This window comes from Xenopus tropicalis, chromosome 3, assembly GCF_000004195.4.
Source record: "Xenopus tropicalis strain Nigerian chromosome 3, UCB_Xtro_10.0, whole genome shotgun sequence".
Taxonomy (NCBI): Eukaryota; Metazoa; Chordata; class Amphibia; order Anura; family Pipidae; genus Xenopus; species Xenopus tropicalis.
This window is the reverse complement of record NC_030679.2, coordinates 29445533-29460219: the sequence shown is the minus strand read 5'-3', so window position 1 is coordinate 29460219 and position 14687 is coordinate 29445533. Positions and strand designations below refer to the sequence as shown.

At 40.0% G+C, this 14687-nt stretch overlaps 1 protein-coding gene across 1 annotated transcript; it reads left to right on the top strand.

Annotated features, from left to right (window-relative positions):
* Nucleotides 1-466: 466 nt before the first annotated feature.
* LOC100495743 lies at nucleotides 467-13060 on the top strand. Its single transcript, XM_031898785.1, has 10 exons — nucleotides 467-501; nucleotides 7455-7641; nucleotides 8137-8248; nucleotides 8602-8780; nucleotides 9105-9212; nucleotides 9343-9483; nucleotides 9582-9799; nucleotides 10807-10966; nucleotides 12410-12549; nucleotides 12877-13060. The coding sequence occupies exons 2-10, from the start codon at nucleotides 7455-7457 to the stop codon at nucleotides 12892-12894; spliced, it is 1263 nt and encodes a 420-aa protein (XP_031754645.1). The 5' UTR covers nucleotides 467-501; the 3' UTR covers nucleotides 12895-13060.
* The last annotated feature ends 1627 nt before the right edge of the window (nucleotides 13061-14687 follow it).

Below are 14687 nucleotides of genomic sequence, written 5' to 3'. Positions count from 1 at the left end.
GCCGGGTGTCAGTGGGCGGGAACATTCGCTAAACGGATCTGTGCCGCATCTGTGAAAACGAGTGCGCTTCAGTGGTAGTACTACATCCTCAGAGCTACAAATTTCATAAAGGTAAGTCACAGTCTATTAACAGTTTTAGTGCCACAGGACGTAGAATCTACATCCTGGGTAACAAAGTACCTAAGTGCCACAGAACGTAGATTCTACGTCCTGCACTTCCGGATTTGGGAGCGGAGGAGCGGCTTTGGAAGCCGCTTCTTCACTCCCCGCTTGTTCCCCAGCCTCCAGACAATAGTCAGAGGGGGGGAAAGAGTGGCTCCTGGGGTGCGATAGCCCAGGGGCCCCATAAGAAAAGCCGTGCAATCCGTGCCTGGCTTTAACTATCTCCTTCTGCCTTTCTCTGCTTCCCCCTCTGCTCAGCCCCCTGCTTCCTGCCACTCCTACTCACTGCCAGACTGCTGCTGCTGCTGTCTCCCTGCAGATCCACGATCTACTACACAAGTAAGTGCCAAATACACACAAAAACACACATACACTAATAATATACTATAATGTTGTCTGCATTTGTACAGTTTTTACTGGTAAATCTGCTATATCTGCCCTCCATTCCATCTACTCTGTGGCCTTGTTGTCTGCATTTGTACAGTTTTTACTGGTAAATCTGCTATATCTGCCCTCCATTCCATCTACTCTGTGGCCTTGTTGTCTGCATTTGTACAGTTTTTACTGGTAAATCTGCTATATCTGCCCTCCATTCCATCTACTCTGTGGCCTTGTTGTCTGCATTTGTACAGTTTTTACTGGTAAATCTGCTATATCTGCCCTCCATTCCATCTACTCTGTGGCCTTGTTGTCTGCATTTGTACAGTTTTTACTGGTAAATCTGCTATACCTGCCCTCCATTCCATCTACTCTGTGGCCTTGTTGTCTGCATTTGTACAGTTTTTACTGGTAAATCTGCTATACCTGCCCTCCATTCCATCTACTCTGTGGCCTTGTTGTCTGCATTTGTACAGTTTTTACTGGTAAATCTGCTATACCTGCCCTCCATTCCATCTACTCTGTGGCCTTGTCTGCATTTGTACAGTTTTTACTGGTAAATCTGCTATATCTGCACTCCATTCCATCTACTCTGTGGCCTTGTCTGCATTTGTACAGTTTTTACTGGTAAATCTGCTATATCTGCCCTCCATTCCATCTACTCTGTGGCCTTGTTGTCTGCATTTGTACAGTTTTTACTGGTAAATCTGCTATACCTGCCCTCCATTCCATCTACTCTGTGGCCTTGTTGTCTGCATTTGTACAGTTTTTACTGGTAAATCTGCTATATCTGCACTCCATTCCATCTACTCTGTGGCCTTGTCTGCATTTGTACAGTTTTTACTGGTAAATCTGCTATACCTGCCCTCCATTCCATCTACTCTGTGGCCTTGTCTGCATTTGTACAGTTTTTACTGGTAAATCTGCTATATCTGCCCTCTATTCCATCTACTCTGTGGCCTTGTTGTCTGCATTTGTACAGTTTTTACTGGTAAATCTGCTATACCTGCCCTCCATTCCATCTACTCTGTGGCCTTGTTGTCTGCATTTGTACAGTTTTTACTGGTAAATCTGCTATACCTGCCCTCCATTCCATCTACTCTGTGGCCTTGTCTGCATTTGTACAGTTTTTACTGGTAAATCTGCTATACCTGCCCTCCATTCCATCTACTCTGTGGCCTTGTTGTCTGCATTTGTACAGTTTTTACTGGTAAATCTGCTATACCTGCCCTCCATTCCATCTACTCTGTGGCCTTGTCTGCATTTGTACAGTTTTTACTGGTAAATCTGCTATACCTGCCCTCCATTCCATCTACTCTGTGGCCTTGTCTGCATTTGTACAGTTTTTACTGGTAAATCTGCTATATCTGCCCTCTATTCCATCTACTCTGTGGCCTTGTTGTCTGCATTTGTACAGTTTTTACTGGTAAATCTGCTATACCTGCCCTCCATTCCATCTACTCTGTGGCCTTGTCTGCATTTGTACAGTTTTTACTGGTAAATCTGCTATATCTGCCCTCTATTCCATCTACTCTGTGGCCTTGTTGTCTGCATTTGTACAGTTTTTACTGGTAAATCTGCTATACCTGCCCTCCATTCCATCTACTCTGTGGCCTTGTTGTCTGCATTTGTACAGTTTTTACTGGTAAATCTGCTATATCTGCCCTCCATTCCATCTACTCTGTGGCCTTGTCTGCATTTGTACAGTTTTTACTGGTAAATCTGCTATACCTGCCCTCCATTCCATCTACTCTGTGGCCTTGTCTGCATTTGTACAGTTTTTACTGGTAAATCTGCTATACCTGCCCTCCATTCCATCTACTCTGTGGCCTTGTCTGCATTTGTACAGTTTTTACTGGTAAATCTGCTATACCTGCCCTCCATTCCATCTACTCTGTGGCCTTGTTGTCTGCATTTGTACAGTTTTTACTGGTAAATCTGCTATACCTGCCCTCCATTCCATCTACTCTGTGGCCTTGTCTGCATTTGTACAGTTTTTACTGGTAAATCTGCTATACCTGCCCTCCATTCCATCTACTCTGTGGCCTTGTCTGCATTTGTACAGTTTTTACTGGTAAATCTGCTATATCTGCACTCCATTCCATCTACTCTGTGGCCTTGTCTGCATTTGTACAGTTTTTACTGGTAAATCTGCTATATCTGCCCTCCATTCCATCTACTCTGTGGCCTTGTCTGCATTTGTACAGTTTTTACTGGTAAATCTGCTATATCTGCCCTCCATTCCATCTACTCTGTGGCCTTGTTGTCTGCATTTGTACAGTTTTTACTGGTAAATCTGCTATACCTGCTCTCCATTCCATCTACTCTGTGGCCTTGTCTGCATTTGTACAGTTTTTACTGGTAAATCTGCTATATCTGCCCTCCATTCCATCTACTCTGTGGCCTTGTCTGCATTTGTACAGTTTTTACTGGTAAATCTGCTATATCTGCCCTCCATTCCATCTACTCTGTGGCCTTGTTGTCTGCATTTGTACAGTTTTTACTGGTAAATCTGCTATATCTGCCCTCCATTCCATCTACTCTGTGGCCTTGTTGTCTGCATTTGTACAGTTTTTACTGGTAAATCTGCTATACCTGCCCTCCATTCCATCTACTCTGTGGCCTTGTCTGCATTTGTACAGTTTTTACTGGTAAATCTGCTATATCTGCCCTCCATTCCATCTACTCTGTGGCCTTGTTGTCTGCATTTGTACAGTTTTTACTGGTAATTTTCATTTTTGGCACTAGCCAAAATCTATAGACTATTAGCTCTTTCTGTAGTTTTGTACATTTTATGACCCCCCATAAAACTCCTCTGTAAATAAACTCTGTAAGTCACTTTATATCAGGGTTCATCTTCACTCTTGCTATACTCCCCCCCTCTGACACAGCTGGGTGATTAGCCTGTTGCTTGATCAATTACAATCAGTTGTGATTCCCCAGCTTTGCCTCTCCCTATTAAGACTTTCTTAGGGGAGAGCATTTGCTGGGGGTTGAGCATTTGCAAGGGTGATTTGTTCCAAAGTGATTCGTTTACAAGTGATCTGAACGAGTTTAACAAGGAGTTAATCAGAGGAGACCTACAAGGAGAGCCACTACAGACTGCTGCTTGAAATTAAAGAACTGTCTCAAATGCAGACCAACTCATTAATGCACTGAGGAACCATTGCCATTCTCTGACGCTACAAGACTACACCTCACCTGATAATGGCAAAATGCACTTCATTTCTTCTAATTGTATGCATGGTGCTCCCTAAGGTAGTCACTTCCTTTAACCCCCCTGCTGTCTGTCCATACTCCATCCACATATCCTCCTCCCTGCTCCCATCTACATACTCCAGCTCCTTCACCCTTTATAACTACTTGCAATACCTCTGTCCCCCGGTTACTGTCCCTACGCGGAGGCGCAATCATTTTAACCATTTACCAGTAAATATGTTAATAATAGGCTAAAAATAAGAAATAAGAAACACTGAATTTTTTTTGTTCACACTTAATATTTATTTAGAGACTATGAAAAGGAGGGAACCACCTTTAACAAGTTCTGGAGTCAGACGGAGGGCTCGCATTGCACTTGAAAAACGCCTGCATGACATTGCAGACTTACAACCAGAACCAACTTTTACAACAGCTTACGAAGCTGATGCATATTCCACAACCAATGACAGTGACTCAAGACTCTCTCGGACAGACGAGCATTTAGATTCTATTTGCACAGATGATTTTGGAGGATTGACTGAAAGACAGTGTGTTTCAGAGCCTGACTCTGAATCCGAACCAGAGGTTGCAGATGAGCCAGTCAGCTTTGTTGAAACTTTAGCCAACTGGTCTGTACAGTTTGGTGTTTCTTTAGTTGCCCTATCAGCTCTCCTTAGTTTGTTGAGAGTGTACCACCCAGAACTTCCAAAGGATGCCCGAACCATCCTTAAAACAAAAACTGAATATAAAATTCAACAAAAATGTGGTGGGTTTTATCATTATAGAGGTATCCTGACAGCTCTCTGGAACACCCTAACCAAACTAATTGAAAAGTTTCCAAATGGCTTTACTTTTAAATTGCAAGTAAACATTGATGGCTTGCCATTGTTTAAGAGCACAAATTTACAGTTATGGCCCATTTTAGGACTCTTGTTAAATGCCCCAATGAAAGAACCTGTTGTTATCGGGCTCTTCTGTGGTACCAAAAAACCAAATGCCCCTGATGAATATTTGAAAGACTTTACCCACGAGTTAAAACAGCTGCAGGAAGGAGTCTATTTTAAAGAAAAAAAGGTTTTCTTTGAACTGGATTCTGTTGTATGTGATACCCCTGCTAGAGCTTTTGTAAAAAACGTAAAGGCACACAATGGTTATCATGGATGTGATAAGTGTTGCCAGCCAGGAGTTTATGTTAACCACAGAATGACATACCCCCAGAATGATTTTGTGTTACGGACTGATTCATCATTTTCAGACAAAGTTGACGAGGACCATCATCATGATGGACCACATGGATTTTTTGGTCTAGATGTGGGCATGGTGACTAGATTTCCTATAGATTACATGCACCTTGCATGTTTAGGTGTTACACGTAAATTGTTAAATGTTTGGCTGAGGGGCCCTTTGAAATTTCGCTTGTCCTCCGGTTGTGTTGATCGCATTTCTCAAACTCTGACTCAGATGCGTGCGTACATACCAGTTGAGTTTGTAAGGAAACCAAGATCTTTGAGAGAACTAGATCGTTGGAAAGCTACTGAACTTAGACAGTTTCTGTTGTATACTGGTTCTGTTGCTCTGGCACCGTATTTAGATCATAATTTATATAACAACTTTATGTTATTTTATACAGGTATTTGCATCCTTGTTAGCCCGCAGCTTTATTCTTTGTTTAACAATTATGCAAACACGCTTCTTACAGCATTTGTAAAACATGTTGGGGAGCTTTATGGAAAAGATGCCTTAGTGTATAATGTGCATGCCTTGGTCCACCTGTCAGCTGATGCCAAACTACATGGTTCTTTAGACACTATCTCAGCTTTTCCATATGAAAATTACCTCCGTACACTGAAGAAGTTTGTGAGAAAGCCAGAATTTCCTCTTGCGCAGATAATAAGAAGGTTATCAGAGGTTGAAAAAATCAGTAGTTCTGAGTTGCCCTGTAAAGCTTTAAGAATGCAACATTATGTTGGACCTGTTCCTGATGGCCTTCAAGCAACAGCACAGTACAGGGAGCTGAGGACTGAACACTGGTCAGTGAAAGCTTCAACAGGAGATAATGTTTTTGCTATAGGCAAAGACATTTGTGTTATTCTTAACATTGTTCAGTCTGTAAAGGAAATATACGTTGTGTTTAGAGTTTTTACACAAATTGCAAATTTTTTCAACTATCCAATGAGCTCGGATTTTCTTAGAGTATTTATTGTGTCAGAGCCAACAGGACCATTAAGGGTAGCCAAAGCATCACAGATCTCTCACAAGTGTGTACTCCTTCCTTACAATGATAAATTTGTTGTCATGCCTCTCTTGCATACCCGCTTATAGAACACAGCTCTAGTTCAGGTTAGGGATGGGGTTAGGAACAATATGACGAAAAAGACTGACAAAAACTGACAAAAGACTGCTTTACTTCACAAAGGTTTCTGGATACTGGATTTTGAAAATGTGAGTATTCCAAATAAACCACTTTAGATCAGTGGTTCTCAATTCTAGTCCTCACTAACACACCCGATTCAGATCAGATCGATAGAAGAGCGCTCCATGCATGATCGGATGATCCCTGACCATGATCCCAGAGCATGGTAGTTCTGATGAGGTTTACTTTGTAAATTTTCTTTTGCTTTTACTCTTCTCTGGTAAATTTCTAACTTGAACAATTTATTTTTTGAGAAATAACAAAATATATTATTAAGTGTAATACAGCAAAATTGAGTCAGTTATCTTATTTACATGTTAATAAAACTAAAAAGAAAAACAACTAACAAGAAAAAGGGGGGAGCAGGTAACTTGGGGTAAGTGGTAAATGACTGATGGCTTTATAATACATTTTATGAAGCATTGACAGTAACACTTCATTTCATGTACAGTATAAAAAAAGTACACCAGAAATTTTTGTAAATATTTTATTCTATCTTTTCATGTGACAACATTGAAGAAATGCCGCTGCTCCAGTGTACAGTAGAGAGTGTACAGCCTGTATAACAGTGTACATTTGCTGTCCTCTCAAAATAACCCAACACACAGCCATTAATGTCTAAACCGCTGGCAACACCCCAAATGGAAATGTCCAAATTGGGACCAACGTGTCAATATTTTGACACGTTGGTCCCACCATTCACCATTATTTTCTAGCACTTATATCCTTTTCCATCTTTATGTAGAGCAACAATTGTTTTTTTCAGATCCTCAGAGAGTTCTTTGCCATGAGGAGCCATGTTGAACTTCCAGTGACCAGTATGAGAGAGTGTGAGAGCAATAACACCAAATTTAGGGACTAGGGAGGGAAATGGCTAATTGGGACCAATTTTGGACATTTCCACTTAGGGGTGTACTCACTTTTGTTGCCAGCAGTTTAGACATTAATGTCTGTGTGTTGAGTTATTTTGAGGGGACAGTAAATGTGCACTGTTCTTACAGGCTGTACACTCACTATTGTACATTGGAGCAGAGTGGCATTTCTTAAGTGTTGTCACATGAAAAGGTATATTAAAGTATTTACAAAAATGTGAGAGGTGTACTCATTTTTGTGAGGTACTATATATGTTGTTACCTGTGCTTGTATGTTGTGTCAATTTTAATTGTTTGAGGGAAAAGGCAATCTATGCTGGTGATAACAGTATGATCAAAGAATGCTAGTACATGGATTGAAGGAAAATGTTAAAGGAATGTTGTATGTCTTTTAAAATATGTAATACTTTCTGCAAAAACTTCTTTTTCAGATGTTTTTGGTTGTGGAATTTATAGAAACAAACACTGTTAACATTATATCTGAATCATGGCTTGAAGATGGTGTCACTTGGTGGCCAAACTATAGAAGCGACGAACGCATAAACCGAGCTGTTCAAAAATGTGAAGAGCCAGGAGCAGACTGGAAAAAATATGATGTTCGAGTCCATTCAAGAACAGGTAAGAATCTGCTTTAGAAATAAAATGAAATTTATTTGTAATTTCTGTGAACTAAACTTAAAAATTTTTTAATTTCAATTATTAATGGTTTCAAATTTCTATATTGTACACATTAATTTACACAAATTTAACAGTCAGTACTTAATAGTGGGTCTAGAACAACAGCCAAACCACTTTAGATCAGTGGTTCTCAATTCTAGTCCTCACTAACACACATGATTCAGATCAGATTGTTAGAAGAGCGCTCCATGCATAAACTGCATTCCGATTGAGATGATCGGATGATCCCTGAGCATGGTAGTTCTGATGATTTTCACAGAAAATTTAAATGAACAGCTAATATTTGATGTACTATAACAGGTGGAGTAATATTTATGTGTCGGATGCGGGTCAGATGGGCGACAGGCACAGACGGATTGCAGATTCAATTTGAGATTGTAGAAGTGAGGGTATTTATTTAATTAATTTTATTTATTTTTTGTGAATTCTGATCAGGTGATTACCTTAAAGCAAGACAGAAACTGAGGGCCTTGCTGACCTGCAATACCTCTGAATTACAAACAGATGAGGAGGAAGAAGTGATTAGGAAGAGAAAAATTAAGCCAAGGTTTCATATTCTGAGACTATTACTCCACTACTACTATATACCATTTAAAATACGTTTAGAAATATTTAACTATAGAGCTTAAAGGCTAGGTAGTGTAAACTTCTCTTTTTTTGCTTTGAAGTAATTTGCTATAATTGCCAAAGGAAGCAATGGACTGTTTGGATATTTTGCAGTACTATAAAGGGTCAATTGATACAAGCCATACTATAGATTCCATAGTGTAGGTTAATTTAATATTTTGTGTGTCTTTTTATGTATTTTGAGTGTTTTTAGGTTTTAATCTTTAACAAATTGCTTTAAGTTTTTAACCCTGCCAAACATTATGATTAGTTGGTGTTTGTTTTGTTTGTTAGGCAAATCTTTGGCGATACAGACTCTGACAGTGAGCCAGAGATGGCTATAAAGAGGAGATGCCACAATGTCCTCCCTTGTCCAGTACCACCTATTCCTCCCCCTACTCCTGACAATGAAGCTTGCCAGACTACTGCTAGACCTCTCCTAGACCAGAGGCAGACGGAATCTTATTTTACTGGTATATTCTTGTATTTTTGTTGAATAGTTTTTTAATACTGTTATGTTAATGTTACAACTGAACATGTATATACAGTCAAGCCGTGGCAAATTTTATCTTAAGTCAAGGTACTTGTCTGGATCTGATGCAGTTAATGTAACTGTAAAGTTAATGTTTTTATGTGCTGAGTGAATCTGACAGATCTTGGCTGAACATTGTTCGTTGTAAGTGCACATAATTAATAGAAACTATAAACATAAAGGATTTATTATTATAATAGTAAATTTTTCATAATTTGTTGTTATTCACTTAAAAATATGTTATTGACATACCTATGTTTCACAGCAGCACCACCTGCCCCCTTAAGTACATCTTGCATGCCTTCCAGTCCTCTGCCCCACTCCTCTGTTGGCCATTTTGATACGATGCATTTTCAAGATGATTTTTGCTCAGGTATTTTTTTATAATAATTAATATATATATATATATATATATATATATAGTATATTTTTTAATAATTCTTTGCATGCCATCTTTGATCAACAGTCAGTGAGCTAAAAATAATGACTCTCCCCATGCTCAGGGCCTCAAGTTGCAACACGTGTCTCTCACACACCATCAAGCTCTATGGGCCAGATCTCTGCCACGCCTCTGCCAGATGAGCATTTCTTTAGGCCCACATTTAGACTGGGGAAGACAGGCACTGGACCAATTCCATGCTCTGGTAAAATCTTTTTTTTTTTTTTTTTTTTTTTATTTCAAACATCCAGTTTTTCAAAATGATATATAATAAGAAAACTTTCAATCTTTCCTTTATTGTAGCTGCTCAGCTGCACATCCTAACTTTATTGGATTATGTGAAGGAACAGCAAACGGCGATTGCTGCTGCTGTGAACAATCTTGCTGCAAGACTGGGGACAGAGGCTCCTGTGGCTGAAATGCCTAAAGACATCAGTATCCCCCTGACCACTGTGCCTGAAGTTGAGGAGTTTGAGGAATGGCTTAAAGACTCAAGAAATTCACAAGCTAAACAAAACATGGTATGTTTTTTCCCATTATCTAAAGCTACTTTATGGTTGTTGTACCTACGTTATCTCAAGTGGTTCTGTGCCTGTTGTAGTGATACTGGCCTCAAATATTAATATTAATTCTTAGTTTTGGTTACATATTATTTAAGGTGAGAGTGTTAGATACAGGGCACCAATTAATATAAAGTTTGGTACTCATTCGGTTCATGGTAGAGAACAACGTGATCAAGACCATCCCTCCCTCCAGTGATCAGGTGCTCAGTCTGTCCATTAAGAAACATTAAGCAAACTCTATGCAGAGTTAACCCATGGAAATCTGCTGGACCAGACAACATTCCTGGCAGAGCGTTCACGGAATGTGCAGAACAGCTAGCATCTTTAACATTTTCCTGAGCAGCGCTGTTGTTCCTACATGCCTCAAGACAATGACCGTTGTCCCTGCGCTGAAGATGTCTACAGTTTCCTGCTTCAATTACTAACGTCCTTTTGCTCTCACACCCACTGTGAAGAAGTGTTTTGAGAGACTCATCAGGAAACAAATCAAAACACAGCTATCACGCTCATTGAACCCCTTGCAGTTTGAATATCATCCTAACTGCTCCATGGATGATGCCACAACCTTCCATCTGGCCCTTACACACCTGGACATACATGAATGCTGTTCATAGACTTCAGTTCAGCATCCAGTACAATCATTCCACAGCACCAGATTGAGTAATTGAGCCTGCCGGCCCTGAACACCCCCCTCTGTAATTGGATCCTGGACCTGAATTATGTTGTCTACAGTATGTAGCATCAGGGTCCTTTAGGAACGTTTCATTTCACTGTGTACTGCGTCAGCTATATGTGGTTGTAATGACAATAAAAGCGTCTTGACTTTACTAATGTCTCTCTCTACTTTTGTAGTCAGAGAGGGTCCTCACCGTAAAACGGCCCCTGGAATATGCTGTTCTCTACATTATATAAAAATTTTTCGTTTTGATTAGAGCAGACAATATAATATATTTTTGTCTTTTCAGATATCTGCTCTGGGTGCTGTTGGAGGTCAAAACACCAAAAGAGTGACATGGAACATACTTTCAAGGCTTTACTCAGATGCAGTAGCCAAACAAATAAACTGGAAAGGAGTCAATGGGAAGAAGTGCTTTAAGGAAATGCTCACAAGAAGTTTGTTGATCAGTAAGTATTGAGTAATACCAAGAAGTTGAGTATTAGATACATCTTTAAAACCTAAACAATAAAGTTACTATGCCATTATTATGGAGCTTATTATTCTGTGGAAGTTAAAGATTCTTTTTTGAAAGTTTTTCTTTATTAATTTTGGAACAAAAAGAGAATAGTAAAGGAGGAAGTGAAAGAAAATAGGAAAGAAAGAAGGTACTCATACATGGTAATACTCAGTGGTGGGCGTTTACATTTGAAGAAGTTTCATTTGTAACGGTGCCTAGCTACTTGTCTAGGGTTTGTTGAGGTATTAGTGGGTTATGCTATTCGTTCGTACTGTCAGCCAGCAGCTCCATATTTTGTCGAACTTGGCCGGGCATCCTCGGGCCAGGTAGGTAAGTTTCTGTCTTGGGAGTGTGTCATCCACCAGCTTTATCCAAAATCCCAGGGTTGGCGGTTCCGTATTTTTTCATGTCAGCAAAATAGCTTTCTTGGCATAATGTAGGAGTTGCTGCAGACATATCCTGTCCCCTGAGGGCAAAGTAAGACCTTCCGTATGGCCCAATAGGCAAAATTCAGGTGTCCTGATATTCGGGAGTCCCAGCAAGGAGCCCATATGGTGAGCCATAAGGTGAGTATGGTGGTCCTGTACTGCTGGATTAGGACACTCCCAGAATACATGGATGTAATTGCCCTGATCTACATTACATTTTACACACATCTGGGTATCCCTGGTATATGCGTGCCAGCCTGTGGGGGGTTAGGTACACTCTGTTAAGGAATTTGACCTGTATGTAGCAGTCCCTTGTTGCTGTATTATTTTCAGTTATTTGTTCTAGTATATCTTTCCAGACATCATTATCTAGCTGGGGAAAGTCCTGGGCCCATTTCAGCCTAATATGATTTACTGAGTCAAAGCTCCCCTGCAATAGTATGGCATTGAACCAGCTGAGGGGTTTGAGCAGATTAGGTCTGTGTAGGTATCGTTCAAGGGTACTTTCAGTAATATTGGGGGGCTCCCTGGGGAACTGTATCTGGAACGCATGTTTCAGCTGGAGGTACCTGAAGAGCATGTGGTTCTGCAGGTTAAATTCCTCCTTTAATTGAGCGTATTGCTTGATACCTCCTGCTTCCACCACATCATGTAGGTGCTTTACCCCTGCAGCAGCCCAAAGGTTAGCATCTGGGAAGGTCCTGAATTGCGTAAGGGTGTTATTGCCCCAGAGTGGTGTCCACTTGGACCAGCTATTTGCTTTTTTGTGTATTACTTTTACCGTTCTAGAAAAGACCTGGATTCATGGGATTTCATGGGTGGGGTTAAGGGGTGTATGGACGGTATCCCTCTATATATTTGGTTTGCCAATGCTTCAAATGAGGAGACCACTGCTGCTTCTAATACCGTGGCCTGGTTATTTGGATCTGGGTGAAGTTAAAGAGTCTTATTTTTCTTTTTACCAGGGGCTGTAAGAAAGAACCAGTCTTCGACCAATGCAGCAGACAGTGAGATAGATTCTTATGCCATCCGTTGGTTCAATCTTGCTCCTGACCGTGGCGGTGGCCGGAAAGAGCGTTCAAGAGTCAAAGAGGCGTTAACTGAGGTAAATTCAGATCCAAGAAGCATAGTGGCAGTTACATTTTTTCATTAGGATAACAAGTCAGTAATAGAGGTTGACTTCATGATAAAAATAAATTTCAACTTTTATTTAATGCAAAAAAACTCAAACATTATTAAACAGCCATTGATTTATAGATAAAAAATTAATAAATAAATGAAAATATTTTTTGTACTAGAATTTGTAAGATAACTTAATCAGTAAAATAAGTTATAAGTTAATTTGCAGTTTATCCATAGTCTGTCTCATAACACTGCTTTAGTGGAAAAATAACAGCTTTCTTATTGGTGTGTTTTTTTTGTTTTTTTTCAGATGGCCCATGGGAATTAAATTGTTTGACTGCTCTATCGGATTGCGTTTTTGTTCATTGGGATAAATCTGTTATTAGTATTCTCTGTTTTGTTCTGACCACATTGTTTGGACACAGGGGACCAACTCCTGTAGTTGCACAGTTAAAAAAAATAGTAAATAAATAAATAAATTTATTTGCATTGTTCTTGTACTGTTTTATTTGTTTTTTATTTACACTTTGCACAATAACTATTTTTGTCAACAGTGTTGTAAAGATCAGTGTTTGTTTTTCTTTTATTAGCATAAATATACTGTCAATTTACTTTACTTTGAAACAGAAACAGAAAAACAATACTTAAACAGTAGTCCAAGAACTGCTTGTGACCACTGACTTTATTGGATGTTATTCCTTATCCTGTCACTCCCCTACCGTCTTTGTTAGTAAAAGCATAACAAGGCTCAAAACATGGAGAAAATATTGGTAAATAATGTTTGTGACTAGCAACTTAAATTGAAATTAGATCTCAGTTGACTTAAATTTCAGGAAGTGTTGCATTACAACTATGTGGTAATAATTAGGTTTTTCTTATTGTGTAGCACTGATTTAAGCTTGGTGAATATTATGGAAGCACAGTAAGTAAAAAACTGTGTTAGGTAGAAAGTAAGGTCAAATCTGCTCTGTGTAATTGTTTATGTATGTTTATAGTAAAGTAGTGGCTGTTGTGTTAGAATTAACATTAGATGATCAGAAGGCATTTTAATACAGTATTTGTTTATATAAAAAAATAAGTAGCAAAAGACAAAAAAGATATTTTAGATAATAAATGCTTGAAATTCTAGACAACATAGTCTTGGGCCAGATCTGAGTCAGCTGAGCGAACTCCAGGCCAGATACTATGATGATTTGGCGCAAATGTGAACCACATCTGGCCCACATCTATTCCACACTTCTGGCCCACATCTGGGGCTGGTATGGGACCAAAACCAGAACAGAGCTGGACCAGATCTGGTCCACATTTGAGCCAGATCATCATAAAGGAATCCACATCTGGCCCACATCTATTCCACACTTCTGGCCCACATCTGGGGCTGGTATGGGACCAAAACCAGAACAGAGCTGGACCAGATCTGGTCCACATTTGAGCCAGATCATCATAAAGGAATCCACATCTGGCCCACATCTATTCCACACTTCTGGCCCACATCTGGGGCTGGTATGGGACCAAAACCAGAACAGAGCTGGACCAGATCTGGTCCACATTTGAGCCAGATCATCATAAAGGAATCCACATCTGGCCCGGAGCCGGCTCAGTGCTGGTCCGGATAAGTACAATCGGATCTATGCCAGTATTGGCCCGTTGTGCCAAAAGACATCGGCCCAAGTCAGTTGCGCGAATCTGGCCCAGAACTTACGATGGGTCTGGGCCAGATCTGGACCACATGATTTTTGCTATCTGGGTTCCCTCTTGCAAATACGTATTGGCTTAAGGTGATAAGATTCATTTGTTTGGTAAAGTCACCAAATAAGCAAATCTTTCCCCTAATATGCCACCTTAAGTGGAACACTGGGGCCAAAAATTGCATTACAATGGAGGTGATGCAGCCCTCGATCTGACAGAAAATCAAGCCTGTCCGACCAATATTTGGCTAATTTTTGGCCAGATATTGGTTGGGAAGGCCTGTTGGAGGGCCCCATGTGCGGTCAGATAAGTTGCCAGATCTGAAGGACCCAAATCGGCAGTTTAAATCTGCCTATATATACCCACATGTAAACAACTTTGACAAATAGAACATGTAGAGAGGACTCCAAAGGGAACAGCAAAAAATATGCA

Bases quoted from the DNA above. Each gene is read 5' to 3' on its own strand.
- LOC100495743 (XM_031898785.1), top strand. From the start codon at position 7,455: ATGTTTTTGGTTGTGGAATTTATAGAAACAAACACTGTTAACATTATA. The intron at 9,213-9,342 runs GTATTTTTTTAT...CCCCATGCTCAG, and splicing joins TCAAGATGATTTTTGCTCAG to GGCCTCAAGTTGCAACACGT. The intron at 10,967-12,409 runs GTAAGTATTGAG...TCTTTTTACCAG, and splicing joins CACAAGAAGTTTGTTGATCA to GGGCTGTAAGAAAGAACCAG.